Below are 19,632 nucleotides of genomic sequence, written 5' to 3'. Positions count from 1 at the left end.
GAGATCGAGACCATCCTGGCGAACACAGTGAAACCCCGTCTCTACTAAAAAAAATACAAAACATTAGCCGGGCATGGTGGCGGGCACCTGTAGTCCCAGCTACTTGAGAGGCTGAGGCAGGAGAATGGCGTGAACCCAGGAGGCGGAGCTTGCAGTGAGCCGAGATCGTGCCACTGCACTCCGCCTGGACGACAGAGCCAGACTCTGTCTCAAAAAAAACCAAAAAAAAACAAAAAAACCCAGAAAACTCTTTCCCAGCCATGGTCAGAGGTGGGACTGAAAAGGGCCCAAGCCAATCTAGTTAGGAGTGATCATTGCAAGGGACAGAAACCCGACTCTCCTAGCTTGGCCAAGAAGGCCAGATATCATGAGGACACTGGGGTGTTCTGTCCCTTTAGGATAGGAAAGTAGTGGGCTTAGGACAACTAGAGCCAGGCATGCAGACCCTCTTAGGATCCTTTCTCTTGTTAGTCACCACTATCACACCCTCAACATGGAAAACACAGCAGCCAGCTGCTGGCAAGTTCTGTACCTCACAGCTCCAGCCCCTGGAGCTACCAGTCCCTCGCTCTGCCCCCAGCGCAAATATCTCTGGGGTAGGATTCGTTGCCTCATTTTAGGTCAAGTGTCCATGTTAGGCCAGTCACCCAAGGCTGGGGCAGTGTCCTGGGGGTGAAAGTCTGTGGGCTCAGCGTGGGTCATCTCAGAACAAGGCAGATCCCCTGGGATGTAGGGAGAGGAAAAGGCAGGTTTCAGGAGAAATGATGTAAACTTCCCCACCCCACCTCAATCACAACAAACAGACTCTTTTGGAGGTAGATTAGGCTCGACTGGCTGAGCACTGGCTCAGCGAGGGAGGGCCTCCAGGCGTGATCTGGCCTGCAGCCAAGTTTGATTTGTCCCACATAGTGTTTTGAAAAAATGCAAATTAGTTGCCAGTATTCACCAGTCAGGAGATTTCACACTAGCGTCTCTTTTTCTGACTCCTCCTTAAAAATAAAAATTCTAGCCACAGACAGTCTGAAGTGCAAATGTGTTCATGGTCACGAGCTTCACAGCCTGGGCAGGGAGGGTGCTGACTGTGACCCTGCGGAGGCTCAAGGTGGCCAGTCCTTCTCTCAGGAGAGCCGCCTCCATTCAAGGGCTGTACCAAGATTTTTCACCCTAGGCTGCCATCAAAGGGAGGGTGAGAGATTCATCCAAGCACTCTGTTCTTCAACCTGGATCCTTTCCCAGACTTCTCCCCTAGGCTCATTACATAAATGTTTATTTACACCTGTTCTTCCCCTAAAAGATTCAAGAAGGTTTCAGCTGAAGGAGCCACATAACATAGGAGTAAGGAGGAAATATTTTAACTCTGACTCCTACTGTAATGCTGTTATTATTACTTGTCTCTAAGCCTCCTGGCAGTGAGAGGGAAAGGGGAAACACAAAGAGGTCTTTATTTGTTTATTTATTTTATTTATTTATTTATTTTGAGATGGAATTTTGCTCTTTTTGCGCAGGCTGGAATGCAATGGTGCAATCTCAGCTCACTGCAACCTCCGCCTCCCGGGTTTAAGCAATTCTCCTGCCTCAGCCTCCCAAGCAGCTGGGATTACAGGCATGTGCCACCATGCCCAGCTAATTTTGTATTTTTAGTAGAGATGGGGTTTCTCCATGTTGGTCAGCCTGGTCTCGAACTCCCGACCTCAGGCGATCCACCTGCCTCAGCCTCCCAAAGTGCTGGGATTACAGGCGTGAGCCAGCATGCCCAGACTTTTTATTTCTTTTTTATAAATGGGTTCTTGCTATGTTGCCCAGGCTGGTCTTGAACTCCTGGGCTCAAGCAATCCTCCCACCTCTCAAAGTGCTGGGATTATAGGCGTGAGCCACCACACCTGGCCCATCTTTTTATTGTTATGTGATAGAAAGGAGAGATTCACTCTTCATAAAAGACAAATAATAATAATAATAATAATAATTATTATTATTATTATTTGAGACAGAGTTTCAGTCTTGTTGCCCAGGCTGGAGTGCAATGCGCGATCTCGGCTCACCGCAACCTCTACCTCCCGGGTTCAAGCGATTCTCCTGCCGGTAGCTGGGATGACAGGCACATGCCACCATGGTCAGCTAATTTTGCATTTTTAGTAGAGACGGGGTTTCACCATGTTGGTCAGGCTGATCTTGAACTTGTGACCTCAAGTGGTCCACCCGCCTTGGCCTCCCAAACTGCTGGGATTCCAGGAGTGAGCCATGGCACCCAACCTTTTTCTGGTTCTAAATAGGAAAAAGAAATGCTTCAGATGGGATAGTAAAAGCAACACAGTGAAGGGGAGGGAAGGTTTGACCCAGATGGCAGAGTCTACAGAAACAGGCCATTGCCCGTGGAGGCAGAATGTTTCTTCCATCTGCCAGGGGATGTCAGAGGACTGGACTAGGAGCGATTCGAGGTCAAGACTTGATAATAGTAAATCCTATAAAACCATTGATTTAAATTGCACATCCTTGGGCAAGTTTCCTGAGCTCTCAGAAACACAACCACACATTTTTGTGTCAGGCACTGAGAATCACAGATGATTAAAGCCCACATAAATGTCCCCTGCCGGTGTCTGGCATTGTGCTCAGCTCCTGTCAGGTTCTCCATACAGACCTGTTCATTTCTTTATTTTTCCTTTCTTTTTTTGGGACGGAGTCTCACTCTGTTGCCAGGCTGGAGTGCAGTGGCACGATCTCGGCTCACTGCAACCTCTGCCTCCCAGGTTGGAGCAATTTTCCTGCCTCAGCCTCCTGAGTAGCTGGGACTACAGATGTGCACCACCACACCCAGCTAATTTTTGCATTTTTAGTAGAGATAAGGTTTCACCATGTTGGCCAGGATGGTCTCAATCTCTTTTTTTTTTTTTTTTTTTTTTTTTTGAGACGGTGTCTTGCTCTGTAGCCCGGGCTGGACTGCAGTGGCCGGATCTCAGCTCACTGCAAGCTCCGCCTCCCGGGTTTATGCCATTCTCCTGCCTCAGCCTCCGGAGTAGCTGGGACTACAGGCGCCCGCCACCTCGCCCGGCTAGTTTTTTGTATTTTTAGTAGAGACGGGGTTTCACCGTGTTAGCCAGGATGGTCTCGATCTCCTGACCTCGTGATCCGCCCGTCTCGGCCTCCCAAAGTGCTGGGATTACAGGCTTGAGCCACCGCACCCGGCCCGGTCTCAATCTCTTGACCTTGTGATCTGCCCACCTCGGCCTCCTAAAGTGCTGGGATTACAGGCATGAGCCACCGTGCGCATCTGAGCCCTGTTCATTTTCATATCACTCCTGCCCTACCTCCCTCACTGGGTGATGGCAGATATCGAAGGAGATAGTGGGGAAGAAAGCACTGTATAAAAGCCGTGTATCACATAGCTACCCTCTTTTTTTTTTTCTTTCTTTTTTTTTTTTTTGGAGAAGGAGTCTCGCTCTATCACTAGGCTGGAGGGCAGTGGCATAGTCTTGGCTTACTGCAACCTCTGCCTCCTGGGTTCAAGCCATTCTTCTGCCTCAGCCTCCCAAGTAGCTGGGATTACAGGCATGTGCCACCATGCCCAGCTAAATTTTTGTATTTTTAGTAGAGATGGGGTTTCACCATGTTGGCCAGGCTGGTCTTGAACTCCTGACCTCATGATCCACCCACCTCAGCCTCCCAAAGTGCTGGGATTACAGGCATGAGCCACTGCGCCTGGCCCATAGCTATCCTCTTGAACTCTACAGAGGCATGTTGCATACCTAGGCCTGGCACCAAGAATGTAATGGAGAAGAGGATATCCCTGCATCAGAAGAGCTCACAAACTGGAGGATACAGAGGTATAAAGAGACAAAGTATTATTAGTAGTAGTAGTGTTTTTTTTTTTTTTTTTTTTTTTTTTTGAGATAGAGTCTCACTCTGTTGCCCAGGCTGGAGTACAGTGGCACAATCTCGGCTCACTGCAACCTCCGTCTCCCGGATTCAAGCGATTCTCCTGCCTCAACCTCCCGAATAGCTGGGACTACAGGCAAGTGCCACCATGCCCAGCTAATTTAGTAGTAGTATTTTTCGTGAGGGAGTGTTACTCTGTTGCCTAGGCTGGAATACAGTGGTGTGATCTCAGCTCACTGCAACCTCTGCCTCCCAGGTTCAAGCGATCCTCCTGCTTCAGCCTGCCAAGTATCTGGGACTACAAGTGCATGTCACCATGCTACGGTAATTTTTGTATTTTTAATAGAGACTGGGTTTTGTCATGTTGGTCAGGCTGGTCTCGAACTCCTGACCTCAAGTGATCTGCCCACCTTGGCCTCCCAAAGTTCTGGGATTACAGGTGTGAGCCATTGTGCCCGGCCAACAGACAAATTATAAAACTGTACCTGCTGCAAGAGAAGTATGTGTGCAGAACTAAAAACGGAACCAAAGAAGTGCCTAATTCTTGGGGAAGGGGGTTGTCAAGGAAGGCGTCCCAGAGGATATGACTAGTAATCTGGGTTCTGGAGGTGGAATAAGAGTTTCCCCTGCAAAGGGAAAAGAAGGCTGCAAGTATTAAGCCACGGACTCCAGAGAGAACCTAGTCCTTTCTGAAGACTGTGAGTGGTGTGGCCAAAACACAGAATGCAAGTGAGCCAGTGGCAGGAGAGCAGGGGGATTAAGCATCCAGAAAGTGGCTTTTCAAGGAAGGCTTAGACCCGGACAGAGAACCCGATGACCTTCCCATTACCACCTACTTGAGGAAGCCTTCCCTGGCCCTACCAGCGGCTTTCCACAATGCTAATTTTGTGTTGTGATTTTGTTCACGTCAGTGGAGAGCAGTGACCGCATCTTCTCATCTTGGCTTGCAGCCTGCCTGGCACTGGGCAGGGCCTCCTTGAAAGCTTGCCTGTGGCAAGAATGGGGCTAGTTTCTTTGGAATTCCTGCCAGGGGTTGCCTGTTTGCTTAGAAACCAAGATTTCAGAAAGGCTTGGAGGTTTCCTGGGCGTCACGCTGTGTGCAGGTTTTTAAAATGCTTTGAGAGGTTTTGCAGAGTCCTGGGAGCTTTCCCATCATCTGAGAGCTGTCAGGATGGGGAAGGGCAGGTGTGTCAGGGTTCAACCCAGAACAGGAGGACAGGAGGCGGGAATGTACAGGGTCCCTGAGTAAGAATGGCTGCAATGTTCAGATTCCAGCCCTGGAGGGTGGCACAGGCTCCTCATTGTTCCGCCCCCACAGTTCTCCACACTGGCTGAGTAGGAAGGGCTTGGGAAGGCTGAGAGACCAGCTTTGGGAGAAGAGCAAAGGCTACAGGCTCTCTCAAAAGACTATCACAGTCTCAGTCAACCACACTTTCAGAGAACCCCTGGCAGGCAGAGCTTTTTTCTCCTTCCCTCATAAGGTACGAAGGGCTCAGTATTTGGAGCCTGGAGACCTGGGTGTCCAGCTACTGATTCACTGTGTGAACCTTGGCAGCTCCATTTCCCTCTATTTCTGCAGCTATAAACAGCTGGAACTGATGAGAAAGTCAGAGCAAATCATGGAAGGATACATAAAAATCATACCTAAAAAAGGAAATCAGAGTGCCAAGGCAACAATTTGAATGGCTAACAGGGACTGAGCTCATGGACTAGCAATTGCCTGTTGCAGTTTTTTGTTTGTTTGCTTTGAGGCAGAGTTTCGCTCTTTCGCCCGGACTGGAGTGAAGTGGTACGATCTCAGGTCATTGCAACCTCTGCCCCTTGGGTTCAAGTGATTCTCCTGCCTCAGCCTCCCGAGTAGCTGGGATTGTAGGTGCCCACCATGATGCCCAGCTAATTTTTGTATTTTTAGTTGAGACGGGGTTTTGCCATGTTGGCCAGGCTGGTTTTGAACTCCTCACCTCAGGTGATCTGCCCGCCTCAGCCTCCCAAAGTGCTGGGGTTACAGGTGTGAGCCACCGTGCCTGGCCCCCATTGCATTTTTTTTTTTTTTTTTTTTTTTTTGGTGAGACAGAATTTCGCTCTTGTCACCCGGCTGGAGTGCAATGGTGTGATCTAGGCTCACTGCAACCTCTGCCTCCTGGGTTCAAGTGATTCTCCTGCCTCAGCCTCCCAAAGTAGCTGGGATTACAGGCGCCCACCACCACACCCAGCTAATATTTTTGTATTTTTAGTAGAGACAGGGTTTCACCATGTTGGCCAGGCTGATCTTGAACTCCTGACCTCGTGATCTGCCCGCCTCGGCCTCCCAAAGTGTTGGGATTACAAGCATGAGCCACCGTGCCTGGCCCCCATTGCATTCCTATAGCAACCATGCAAGTGGGTCCTCACTGCTGTTCACCCGAGGTTTCTGACTCTCCAGCTATCAGCATATGGTAGGATTAAATTTCCCTGCCTCCTTGTGATGAGTGGGGCCATACGACTAGTTTTGGCCAATTAGTTGTAATTAGAAGTGAGTACAGGCCGAAGCATCTAATGACTAGTCCACAATTTGTCACTCCCTCCTTCCCTCTGCTACATGACTAGCAATGCACTAGAAGGCAGCCTGGGTCCCAGAGGGAAGAGGTCACAGAGCAGAGCCTTAGTGGACCCAAATTACTGTGGACATGAGACATGGATGAGAAATCAATGTATCCTCGTGGCCAGGCGTGGTGGCTCAGGCCTATAATCCCAGTACTTTGGGAGGCTGAGGTAGGAGGATCACTTGAGGCCAGGAGTTTTAGACCAGCCTGGGCAACATGGCAAAACCCTGTCTCTATACAAATTAGAAAAATTAGGCTGGGCGCAGCTCATGCCTATAATCCCAGGACTTTGGGAGGCTGAGAAGGGTGGATCACTTGAGGTCAGAAGTTTGAGACCAGCCTAATCAACATGGTGAAACCTTGCCTCCACTAAAAATACAAAATTAGTTGGGTGTGGTGGCCCACACCTGTAATCCCAGCTACTTGGGAGGCTAAGGCAGGAGAATTGCTTGAAACTGGCAGGCAGAATTTGCAGTGAGCCGAGATCATGCCATTGCACTCCAGCCTGGGCAACAAGAGCAAAACTCCATCTCAAAAAAAAAAAAAAAAGGAAAATTAGCTGGGTGTGGTGGCACATGCCTGTAGTCCCAGCTACACGGGAGACTGAGGTGGGAGGATCACCTGAGCCTGGGTAGGTCGAGGCTACAGTGAGCTGTGATTGCGCCACTGCACTCCAGCTTGGGCAACAGAGTGAGACCCTGTCTCAAAAATAAATAAATAAATAAATAAATAAATAAATAAATAAATAAATATGTTATCAGCCACTGGGATTTGGGAATGGTTGTTACTGCAGCATAACTTGACTCGTCCTGACTGATATAATCTCCATTTTACGGCCGGGCGCGGTGGCTCAAGCCTGTAATTCCAGCACTTTGGGAGGCCGAGATGGGCGGATCACGAGGTCAGGAGATCGAGACCATCCTGGCTAGCACAGTGAAACCCCGTCTCTACTAAAAAATACGAAAAACTAGCCGGGCGAGGTGGCGGGCGCCTGTAGTCCCAGCTACTCAGGAGGCTGAGGCAGGAGAATGGCATGAACCCGGGAGGCGGAGCTTGCAGTGAGCTGAGATCTGGCCACTGCACTCCAGCCTGGGGGACAGAGCGAGACTCCGTCTCAGAAAAAAAAAAAAAAAAAAATCTCCATTTTACAGATGAGACAGGAGCTCAGGGGGATTGACTTGTTTGAAAATCACATAGTTTAACAAACCCAGGCTTGAAGGACTCCAGAGCCTATGCCACTTGTCTGGGAGGTCACCAAGATGGTTTTGTGGTTGAGCGGAGGCCTCTGTTCTCTGAGGCCACTTCCAGGCCTATGGATCTTTTCTTTGATGGGAAAGCACCATATGTATAGATAGGAGAGGGCCATTGTCACTTTGGGCCCCTAGAGGGCAGCTGAACCTTGGCCTGTAATTACTGGGCAGGCAGTGTCCTCTAAGCCTCTAAGCAGGGCAGATGGGCAGGAGGATGTGGAGATGAACAAGACTCAGACCTTGCTCTCAAAGCCCTAACAGCCTGGCAGGGAGCAAGATGGAGGAATTGTAGATCTTGAAGTAGAAGAGACCGACCACATGAGGGCATCTGATCCCTATTTTAAAAGGCAACTGAGTCCCAGAAGCACAGGTTAATCTGACAGACGTTGCCTGGTGAATCATTGGCCAAAGTGGGGAGAGAACCCAGGGCCCCTGATTTCAGCCCTAGGCTGCTTATCTCACAGAGATCATGTAATCCAATGGGGCTAGACCCAGGAAAGTCTCCATTGCTCCAGTCTGTCCCGGCAGAGCTGTGCCCTCTCCTTCCCAGCCCTCTGTTCTTCCTTAAGTCAGGCCGGTCCTGAGGGCCTCAAAGCAAGGAAGTACCAGATAGCTCCCCTCCCCCATCCACTGGGATCCCAGCAGGTTGCCCTGGTAACCAGAGCCCAGCCAAGTTTGAGAACCTAAAGCTGTAAGGGGAGAGAAAGGATAAGAAGAGGGATGAGGGCCAGGTGTGGTGGCTCACACTTTTAATCTCAGCACTTTGGGAGGCCGAGGTGGGCAGATCACGAGGTCAGGAGATCAAGACCATCCTGGCTAACATGGTGAAACCCTGTCTCTACTAAAAATACAAAAAATTAGCTGGGCATGGTGGCAGATGCCTATAATCCCAGCTACTCAGGAGGCTGAGGCAGGAGAATGGTGTGAACCCTGGAGGCAGAGCTTGCAGTGAGCCGAGATGGCGCCACTGTACTCCAGCCTCGGCAACAGAGCGAGACTCCATCTCAAAAAAAAAAAAGAAGGCCGGGCGCGGTGGCTCAAGCCTGTAATCCCAGCACTTTGGGAGGCCGAGACGGGCGGATCACAAGGTCAGGAGATCGAGACCATCCTGGCTAACACGGTGAAACCCCGTCTCTACAAAAAAATACAAAAAACTAGCCGGGCGAGGTGGCGGGTGCCTGTAGTCCCAGCTACTGGGGAGGCTGAGGCAGGAGAATGGCGTAAACCTGGGAGGCGGAGCTTGCAGTGAGCCGAGATCCGGCCACTGCACTCCAGCCTGGGCGACAGAGCCAGACTCTGTCTCAAAAAAAAAAAAAAAAAAAAAGAAAAAAGAAAAAAAAAGAAGAGGGATGGGTGCTAGGCCCATACAATCACCATTCAATCATTAATTAATTCATTTATTATTTCTTTCTAAAGAAACTTACTGGTCGGATATGGTGGCTCATGCATGTAATCTCGGCACTTTGGGAGGCCGAGGCAGATGGATCACTTGAGGTCAAGAGTTTGAGACCGGCCTGGCCAACATGTTGAAACCCCATCTCTACTAAAAATATGAAAATTAACCAGGTATGGTGGATTATGCCTGTAATCTCAGCTACTTGGGAGACTGAAGTAGGATTATCCTGAGGCTTGAACCCGGGAGGTGGAGGTTGCAGTGAGCTGAGATCCCGCCACTGCAGTCCAGCCTGGGTGACAGATTGAGACTCTCAAGAAAAAGAAACTTACCGAAGCCAATTCTTGTCAGGCCGTGGGGCCCAGAGAAGATCCAGGCCCTTCAGAACTGAGCTGTCAGCCGTGCATGGTGGCTTATGACTGTAATCCCAGCACTTTGGGAGGTGGAGGTAGGAGTATTGCTTGAGCTCAGAAGTTTGAGACCAGCCTGAGCAACACAGGGAGACCCCCATCTCTACAAAAAATAAAAAATTAGCTGGGCGTGGTGGTGCATGCCTGTGGTCCCAGCTACTCTGGAGGCAGAAGCAGGAGGATCGCTTGTGCCCAAGAGGCTGCAGTGAGCCATGATTGCGCCACTGTCTTCCAGCCTGGGTGACAGAGTGAAACCCTGTTCAAAAAAACTAACAACAACAACAACAACAAACGAAACAGAGCTGAGCTAATATGGTAGCCACAAATTAAAGTAAAAAATCCAGTTCCTTGGTCACTATAGCCACATTTTAAGTGATCGGTAGCCATCTGTGGCTAGTGGCTACTGTACTGGACAGCACAGATATAGAACATTTCCATTATCACCGAAAGTTCTATTGCCCAGTGCAGCTCCAGAAGCTTACTCGCTAAAGAGAGACACACAGGAGAGCAGACCAGACTACACAGTGTTGTGTGGGCGGCAATGTCCTCCTCGGCAAAAAGCAGGTGATGAGGCGGAGATTAAAAGAGATGCCAGGAGAATGTTTAGCCTAGTTCCTGACTCAGGGTGAGTGCTCAGAGGACATCTGCCATCACTGTAGAGGATAGTACTATAGGATCTGTTTACATACCCATCTTCCTAGCAGACTGTGAGCTCCGCCCAGCCCTGGCATGATGCCGGGCACAGAGCAAGTGCTCAGGAAATAGTAGCTGTTATCAGCACCATCGTTGTTATCACCATTGTTATGACAGAGGCAGCCGGGGGCTGTGGGAACACAGAAGAGGGCTCCCATCCCGGCCCCAGGGCCAGGGGCTGCTGAGAGTCTCCATTGCCAGAGCCAGACTGGGTGCCTTTGTGGTCCCCTCAAGTGCAGGCCTAGGGGCCTCTTCACACCCTTAGGGTCTGGGTACAGGGTCCAGCTGGAGCAAGCTGGGGCTCAGGAAATAGTTGTTGAAGGAGCTGTAGCTTCTGGGAACTCCAGCCCCCTTGAGGAAAGACCAGATGAGTGGGCAAGATGGCCTGAGGGTTGCAGAGCTGAACAGGGCATGAAGGGCACAGAGGGAGAGCCTGAGGGAGATTGGTGCTGGGACCATCGGAGTACAGCCATATTTGGAGTATCCCTGTTTTTACTGCATACTCCCCAGGCATCAGAGTCTGTGGGAGACAGAGCAGATTTGGGGAGGGCAGGCTGCAGGGAATCACCCCGCAGGTGGCCGTGAGTGCCAGCCTGGCCATTACCAGCCTCCCATGGCTCTTCAGGATTCCAGAGGCTCAGAGCAGCCATTCACAGCCGCCCACTCCTAGAAAGCCAGCTCCTCCCTGCACCAGAGGCCAGTCCAGCCCAGTCTCCGGGGGATGTAGCTGGTGGGACAGTTAACAGAGGGCTGGGCCCTGTGCCTGGTGACTGTGGCCTGGAGGCTGAGCAGGAGCCGATGAGGGGACCAGATGGACAAGGCCCCTAAGCTGGCCACCATGGCCAGACTCTGGGTAAACGGGAGGTGAGGGGCCTGCGTGTGCCTTATCTTCCACTGGGTCCTTCTCGTCCTCTGATCAAGGTAGGTGTGTGTGGGGGGGGGGGGGTTGGGGAAGGACCAAGCAATCCATGGAAGATGGGAGTGCAGTGAGGTGATGGGGGTCGGGTGATGCCCTCGGACAACCTGTCCTCTGGCCTGCTCTCTGTGTGTGGGTGTGCACACTGAGGGGAGCTGTTTGTGGCTAAGTGCAGGGTAAACGTGTGTGCCCAAGTGTATGTGGTCGTGTAGGAGCAGGCAGGAGATCAGGGCTGCAGCGATAGGCCAGGTGGGAAAGGGTTGGAGGGCAGGGCAGTCTTGGATACAAATATATGACAGAAGAGGGATGTGGGGCTGGGGGCACCATTGTGAGGGGTGATGCCTTCCCCATCTGGTGTCCTGCCTTCCCCGTCCCTGCTCCAGACCTCAAGGACCTGGCTACATGATCACTCCCCTCCCCATGAACCCTCTGGAACTGACTCCTCCCACCAGCCCTGGCCTTGTCCCCCAGCTGCAGGTCCCAGCCTGCTGTGTTAAAAGCAGCCAAACCAACTTTGTTCCAGAGGGTGAGTTACTTGGAGTCCAGAGTGGCAGGGAGTGGCCATCTACTAAGACCATAGCCAGAGTCCTGAGCTTCATCCTTGACACCCCTTTGTGCCTACGCCCTAGCCCGGGCAGTCCCGCTGCTTCTACCCCTGTGCAATGCAGCCTCCTCCAGCCCCAGCCCTAGCCCTGCCCCTTCCACAGCCCAAGGAGCAGAGAGTTTCAACTATGTCCTCATGGGATCCTTGCTTCAATCCTGCTCCTCTCGGATCCCTCTGTCACACTGCCCCTGAGTGCCGTTCCCACCTGCAGATCTGAATGGGTGACATTCCCTGGCCTGAGCATTGCTGTAGCCTGGGCTGGACCCCAGCTCACCCGCAGCCTTTGCTCTCCCCTCCCTGCTAGATGCAGCCTAGGAGCCCCATGTTGGATTTTCAGAAAGATGCCACACTTTCTCACCTTTGGGCCTTCTGTAGGAATAGCCCCAGCTCAGGTCTAGCCTCCCGCCTTTTTACCCCTAATGCTTAGCTTGGCGGAGCCCTGCCTACTTCCTTCCCTGGCATCCCTGGGCACGGCAGGCTCTCCAAGGGTAAGGACCATGGCTTGTTCACCGGATAAGCTCCTTCTGTGAACACTCACTGCCTCTCCATTTCCCAACCTCACCTTCTCCAGGGCTGGCTCTGTTTCCGACTCCAGCACTAGGCCAGCTCAGGGCTCTTCCTTGGTTCTGGGGCTCCAAGTCAAATTGGTCCTCTCTCATCCTTCTACCTGGACACCTGAGCTCCTATGTTGGCTGCTGTGGGTGGGAACCCACAACCCTTTGGTTCTTTCTGGAACAGAAAGGGAGAGAGATCTCCAGTAAGCACTGCCCTCCTCTGGAGTCCCTAAACATGTATATGACCTCCATAGAGCTGTCCACAGAGACGGGGGCCACACTCAGGCTCAGGCAAAGGGAGATGTAAGCCCGGCCTGAGTTCCCCCATGCTGGAGGCAGACTACTCACTAGACATGCCCACCGCCCTGTGTGATGGCTGGCCAGGGGTGGGGTGGGTATGAGGTATAGGTCGGTCTGCAGCAGGTAGGAGCCATAGGGGGACTGGAGGAAGTTACATGTGCCCTCCACTAAGGACTGGATAGTCCCCAGAACCATGCCCCTTCAGACCTGGCATGCTCAGCTGCTGGTCAGGAAGAGGAGGGCTGAGACCTCCAGGCCTGAGCTCCTTACCCCTGCCTGGCCTCTTCTCTCTGTTGATTGCCTCAGGGGAAGACAAACAACCTGGATGGACCACGACTTGGCTCCTTCTCCTCCAGAGATGCAGTCGCACGGAGCTCCAGGCCCGGGAACCTCCTTCTCCCATAGCCATGTGCTGGGGCGCCCTACCCGCCCCTCGAGACTCCCTGGAGGAGGGTCCCCCCTCACCCCCGTCCTCAGGAAGACCATCCATTTGGATACCTTCCCCCAAAGCCATATCCCACAGACCTCCAGTCGGCTGGGCCTTGGAGCCAGGACCCGGAGTGTGCCCCCACAGGAGATGGGCATTGCTCTGGGGGCTTCCTTGAGCCCCCTGCCCACCAGCAGCCTTGTACCCAGGAAGCTCAGCTCCATCTCCTTGACTCTCCGTCAGAACATCCAGGCACGGTCCCTGGATCGCCCACTTTCTCACTGGGAAGAGTTGCCTACCCCAGGAAAGAAGGCTGCTCCTCATGAAGGAGAGAGAGTGTCCTTGCCAGGCTCACCACCTGTGACCCTAGTGCCAGGGGGCAGGGTCCACTCTGAGGGCCCAGGGAACTCAGGTCTGACCAAATCCAGCAGGATGTTTGCCACAGAGAAGCCCCTGGTGAGTTCCTACCTGGCCTTACCTTTCCAATCCCGGTTAGCCCAGAGTGCACCAGTCCTTGCAGAGTCCAGCTCAGTAAGCCAGGGGCACCTTGTCTCAGTGACTGACCACACGCCTACCAGAGCTTCTCCAGGAAAAGGCAAGCCCCGGGCCAGGGGGATCCCCAGACCCCGGGGGCGTCTCCAAAGGGCCAACGCGGCTGTGAATTTGACTGCTATGGATACAAGGACAGACACAGCCAGACATTTAGCCACAATGGCCACCAAGAGACCTAGCTTGGCTATCAATTTAGCCACACCAAACACATCTGGACTGGACACAGGCACAGAGTTCCCCGCTGTGGATATCAAGCTGGGCACAGCCAGAGACTTATCTTCGGTAGGGACAGTCAAGTCAGGCAAAACCACGAACTTGGCTACAGCAGGCACAATCAAGCCGGGCACAGCCATGAATCTGACTACAGTAGGGACAACCAAGCCAGGGATGGTCATGGATTTGATAGCCTCAGACCCAGAGAAGCTGGGCAAAGCCATGGCTACAAGAAGCACAGCCAACCCAGATATGACCACAAAGGGCACAGCCATGGATTCAGCAACATCAGACCCAGTCAAGCTGGACACAATCACAGCTACAGTGGGCACCACTAGGTTGGAAACAGCCATGGCTTTGGCCAGAGTAAACAGATCCAAGCTGGGCACGGCTATGAATTCTCTTGCTTTGGACACAAGTAGGATGGGTACAGCTCTGGGTTCAGTTGTGCCAGTAACCCCAGACCCAGCCACTGGGAAGACCACACTGGGGAGTGTTAATAACCTAACCATATCAGATGTTGCTACATGCCTGCTAATGCCAATCAGATCCACAGACCCAGCCCTAGACCACACTAATGCTGCCACGGATGGAGCCACAGAGCCTGCCTCCCTGGACCTGGCCACAGAATCCAAAGGTAAATGCAGAAACTTGGTTGGGGATGGACTAGGCTGCCAGCGGAGGTGGAAGTGGATGAGCTTGGAGATGGATCATGCTTGCATGGGTTGGGAAAGGGAGGAAGGACTCTAAGGTCAGAGTTGAATGGGTTGGGAGAAAAGGAAATGGGGGTTGTAGGGCCAGACATAGGGACTGTACCCTGAGCTGGGTTATAACCTGCCAGTCTGAGGTCAGGCTGAGGGAAACTATCAGAAAGAAGGTTTTGGCCAGGTGTGGTGGCTCATACCTGTAATCCCAGCACTCTGGGAGGCTGAGATGGGAGGATTGGTTGAGGGCAGGACTTCAAGACCAGCCTGAGCAACATGGTGAGACTATCTCTATAAAAATTAAAAAATAAGGGTTGGGCGCAATGGCTCACACCTGTAATCCCAACACATTGGAAGGCCAAGGTGGGCGGATCACTTGAAGTCAGGAGTTCAAGACCAGCCTGGCCAACATGGTGATACCTCATCTGTACTAAAAATGCAAAAATTAGCCAGGTGTGGTGGCACATGCCTATAGTCCCAGCTACCTGGAAGGCTGAGGCACGAGAAGCTCTTGAACCTGGCAGGCAGAGGCTGCAGTGAGCCGAGATCGTGCCACTGTACTCCAGCCTAGTGACAGAGTAAGACTCTGTCTCAAAAAATAAAATAAGAGGCCGGGCGCGGTGGCTCAAGCCTGTAATCCCAGCACTTTGGGAGGCCGAGGCGGGTGGATCACGAGGTCAGGAGATTGAGACCATCCTGGCTAACATGGTGAAACCCCGTCTCTACTAAAAATACAAAAAAAACTAGCCGGGCGTGGTGGCGGGCGCCTGTAGTCCCAGCTACTCGGAGGCTGAGGCGGGAGAATGGCGTGAACCCGGGAGGCGGAGCTTGCAGTGAGCCGAGATGGCGCCACTGCACTCCAGCCTGGGCGACACAGCGAGACTCCGTCTAAAAAAAAAAATAATAAATAAATAAAATAAAATAAAATAAAATAAAATAAAATAAGATAAAATAAAATAAAAAATTAGCAGGGCATGGTGGCATGCATCTGTGGTCCCAGCTACTGGGGAGGCTGAGGTGGGAGGATTGCTTGAGCCCAGGAGGTCGGGGCTACAGTGAGCCGTGATTGTGCCACTGCACTGTAGTCGTCTAGGTGACAGAGCAAGACCTTGTCTCAAAAAAAAAGAAGAAGAAAAAGGAAAAGAAAGGTTAACAGAGGTAACTTGTGGAGGAGCAATTATGGTGAGTCCTCCTTTTAGCATCTCCTGGGGTTGTTTCTTTGTTCCCTGAAGAGGTGGAATAATCTGGTGATCAATAGGTGTGTCCAGCTTTAAAAGCAGTGGCTCACAGCTGTAATCCCAGCACTTTGGGAGGCTGAGGCAGGTGGATCACGAGGTCAGGAGTTCAAGACTAGCCTGGCCAAGGTGATGAAACCCCATCTCTACTAAAAATACAAAAAATTAGCCAAGTGTGGCCGGGCACAGTGGCTCACGCCTGTAATCCCAGCACTTTGGGAGGCTGAGATGGGCAGATCACGAGGTCAGGAGATTGAGACCATCCTGGCTAACACAGTGAAACCCGGTCTCTACTAAAAAATACAAAAAATTAGCCAGGTGTGGTGGCAGGCGCCTGTAGTCCCAGCTACTCGGGAGCCTGAGGCAGGAGAATGGCGGGAACCCAGGAGGTGGAGCTTTCAATGAGCCTAGATGGTGCCACTGCACTCCAGCCTGGGCAACAGAGCGAGACTCCATCTCAAAAAAAAAAAAAAAAAAAATTAGCTAGGTGTGTAGGCTGAGGCAGAGAATTGCTTGAACCCGGGAGGCGGAGGTTGCAGTGAGCCAAGATTGTGCCACTGTACTCCAGCCTGGGCAATGGAATCTCAAAAAAAAAAAAAAAAAAAAAAAAAGCAAGCCTCCTACCTCTTATGTGAAAATACTGACTAGCACTTTAGGAAGTTGTGATTTGTCTAATAGGTAGTCTCGCAGCCTCCTCTGGATGTGAGATAATGACCTCACCTGAGACTTTCCAAATCCATTTACACTCAGCCTTTTAGGAAGTATCTGCTGCTTAAAAGGTGCCTTACCTGGATGTCTCTTTCTTGGTCCCCCACCCCCAGCCCTTTAATCCTGAAAGGTAAGGTGGAGCCGTGTATATATGGAAGTCCTACACAGAACTCTAAATAGGTCAACACAAGGGCTGGACATTCAGTTGGTCTTAAAAAGCCTGTGACATGCCTAAAGTCACACCAAAGCTGGCTGGTGGCAGTAAGCTGACTGGAATCCAGATTGTTGAAATTTCTACTTTGGGCAGCCTCATTCCCAACATTTCAAGGGCTCAGAGTTTCTGGGTCTGGAAAGGTGCCTCGAAGGCATCGAGTCTAACACCTGAATTGAGTCTTTAGATTGTCAGACCCCTTTCCCTCCACCCCGCACACTCAGTCTGGGCACCTCACCTAAATTCTGGTCTTCACTTCTCCCTACCAGACCTCAGTTCTCCCTCCTTCTGCAGCCCAGCCCTGTCTCCTGAAGTGCAGATGTGGGTAGCCAGCAGCTAGCTGGTTTATCTACCAGACATCCCGGATGTCTCCCGGACATGTCCAGAGGTAGCCCTTTTCTTCTTGAACTGACTCCTGCCTCCCTGATCTCACTCTCTCAGCTGTAGGCATCGCCTAACCTTCTATCAGGTGCCTAGAAACCTGGGTATCCTCTTCTTCCTCATCTCTCTCTTGCCATCTCATCCAGTCTATTTCCCACTTTGTTGATTTACCTCTTCAGTACTCAGCTGTCTGGCTGGCTGTCCCCTCCTCTCCATCCTTCTGCCCCTGTGAGGCCACCTCCCACCCACTGGCTTGTTCCCTGTCCACACACAACTGCTGCAACGACTTACATATTGAATGGCAGCACTTTCAGCTTAATATTCGTCAGTGACTCACCATTACCTTCCATTAAAGTCCAGCTTCCAAGGCTGCGTGGGGACTTCTCCAGCCTCTTATTTAGCTCTGCACACCTGTCTAGAATTTTCTCTGCTTCAGCGACACCAAGGACTTTGGGCTGTCCACCAGCACCATGCAGCTCTCACCTCTGGCCCCCCTCACCTCCGCTGTCTTCTCTTTGCAGAATGCCTCTCCCTTTCCATTCTTCCCTTCCACTCCCATTTGCCTTTCCATCTGGCCCTCATCTCCTCCAAGAAGTCTTCCAAGCCCCCTCTCCCCAGGGTGCTCACCTGCCTGCACCCTCAGTCCCCTGTGTGCACCACAGCCCCTGCATTAGGACATTCCATCTTCCTGTTTCCTCCACTAGACCCAGAACCTTCAAGGGGAGGGATGGTTGTCCTCACCCCTGTGCTCCCAGGGCCTGGCAATATGCTGTCCATTAGTATCCACTGAATGCATGACACATTTTTTTCTAATGGGCAAATTGAGGCTCAGGGAAGTTCCTGGCTGGCTTAAGATTATTGGTTCATCATCCCGGAGCAGAGCCTGGAACCCGGGCCCCTGACTCAGGGCTCTACAGGCACCCGCGCAACACCCCAGCCCCCGCGTGACTCACGCGCGCTCACGGCCGCCCGCAGTTGCCACTGGTCCCCTGCTCCCACCGCCCCTCCCTGCCGCAGCCAGCGGGTAAGGGGCTGCGAGCGGATCCAGGGGGACAGATGGGACTGGGACGCAGGCACCTTTCCGGGCCGGGCACCTGGAGCCCGCGGGTGCGGCTCCTGGGCCGCCCGCAGCCTGGACCCGGGGCCCGTTCCCGCGTGCGGGCGCGGGCGCCGCGGGAAGGGGAGGGGCCCTCGGCTGGGCCGACGGGCGCGCGGTCACGTGGTGCGGGTGGCAGCGGCGGCGGCTGGCGGCGGCGGCAACGGTGCGCGCGGACAGGGGCGGCGCGGCGCCGAGCGAGCAGAGGCGAGGTCCCGGGCGGGTGCGGCGGCGCGGGGCGCAGGGGCGGCGCGGCGGGGCCGCGGGCCGGGCGGGTGGGAGGACAGCGCGAAGGGGCGAGGCCCGGCTGCAGGGGCCGCTCGGCCCGGGGGAGCCCGCGCCCCGCTCAGCCTTGCAGCCCCGCGCCCGGAGCATCTCCCTGGAGGAACCGAGACAAAGGAGGATTCATGTCCAAAGGTAGGGCGGCCGGCCGGGCCACCAGCACCCGCCAGGAGGAGGCTGCGGCCCCGACCAGCGCGGCCGGAGGCGCTCCCGGGGGAGGGTTTCCGCGCCGAGGAGCCCACGCGCGGTGACAGATGCGCGGACACACGCACACACGGTGGCACCCACCTCGAGGGAGACAGTCTCGCAGAGGGGCAGACACAGGACGCGGGGAGACGCAGGGACCATGGACACGCAAGCAGGGACCCCGATGCGCACAGGAAGCCCCACGCTGGAGTACACCAAGACACGCACACGCACGAACACCATGCACAGGTGCCAGGGCCATGCCAGCCGGATGAGAGACCTGTGCACTGATACATACGTCCCCTTTCCCCCAACCCCCACAGGCACACGCTGAGACAGGCACCAGCTGGTGGTCTCCAAGGGAACCCGTTGGCCTCCGGAGGACTGGGATGGGGGAAGGGGTGTCCCAGGGCCCTCCACTCCTGCGAATGGGAAAGGACCGAGAGAGCTTTCGGTGATTCCTTTTCCCAGAGCCTAGGGCTGGAACTGGGGTGGGCTGGAATTGCCTCTGTGGGGGGTGGTGGGGTCTTGAAGGCTGCTAGGAAGATCCCCCTTCAGGCTGGAAGGAAGAGGGGGGCCTGCACTAAGCAGGTGCTATTTTGGAAAGGTCCCCTCCCCCAGCTGCCACCTTCCCACAGAGGGGTGGTGTCCCTGGGCCAGACAAAGCCAAAACCATTCATTTGCCCGTAAAAGGAAGTGCCAGGGTCTTTGCTTAGCATGGGAATGGAGGGGCTGTTTCTGTGGGGGACTTGGCTGTGCCCAGTCAGGTGGATGGTGCCTCTCCCTGGAGCACTGATGGGTCAGGTAGCTTCTGGCAGAGGGTGCTGCAGGCAGATCCGCCTTCTCCAGGGGCCCTGGGAGAGCCAGGAGCTGAGGGGGGCCCCAAAGACCATCTAGCCAGGATGGCAGACTTGAGCTGCACCCTGCTGTGAGCCCGACCTGAGCTCTTCCCCATCCTTGGGGAGCCCCCCTCCAATCCTTGTTGCAGAGGAGGGAGGAGGTCTCAACAATTCTACTCTCTTGACTGTGGCCAAGACAACAGCCATTGCTCACTGGGGGTCAGCT

The 19,632-nt window shown here is 53.4% G+C and overlaps 1 protein-coding gene and 1 long non-coding RNA gene across 5 annotated transcripts in view; one reads left to right on the top strand and one right to left on the bottom strand.

The window, feature by feature from the left end:
* Positions 1–1,508: 1,508 nt before the first annotated feature.
* LOC119627302 (uncharacterized) lies at positions 1,509–13,569 on the bottom strand. Its single transcript, XR_012089445.1, has 3 exons — positions 13,478–13,569; positions 12,281–12,447; positions 1,509–2,262 (listed from the first exon to the last, which is right to left on the bottom strand). It is a non-coding gene; the product is annotated as an uncharacterized lncRNA (long non-coding RNA).
* The window catches only part of SEPTIN3 (septin 3), a 27,139-nt gene continuing 20,130 nt past the window's right edge, over positions 12,624–19,632 (top strand). The window contains exon 1 of one of the 4 annotated variants that reach the window (XM_007975938.3): positions 12,624–14,401. In XM_007975938.3, coding sequence (XP_007974129.3) covers positions 12,766–14,401 — 1,636 coding nt within the window. In that variant the 5' untranslated portion in view covers positions 12,624–12,765. Of the gene's footprint in view, positions 14,402–17,953; positions 18,028–18,220; positions 18,517–19,632 lie in introns of those variants that run through there. The other 3 variants (XM_007975942.3, XM_007975941.3, XM_073006667.1) reach the window with 3 other exon arrangements.

Source organism: Chlorocebus sabaeus, chromosome 19 (assembly GCF_047675955.1).
Source record: "Chlorocebus sabaeus isolate Y175 chromosome 19, mChlSab1.0.hap1, whole genome shotgun sequence".
Lineage (NCBI taxonomy): Eukaryota > Metazoa > Chordata > Mammalia > Primates > Cercopithecidae > Chlorocebus > Chlorocebus sabaeus.
Note: the sequence above shows the minus strand (reverse complement) of the source record. Positions and strands in the feature narration are given on the sequence as shown.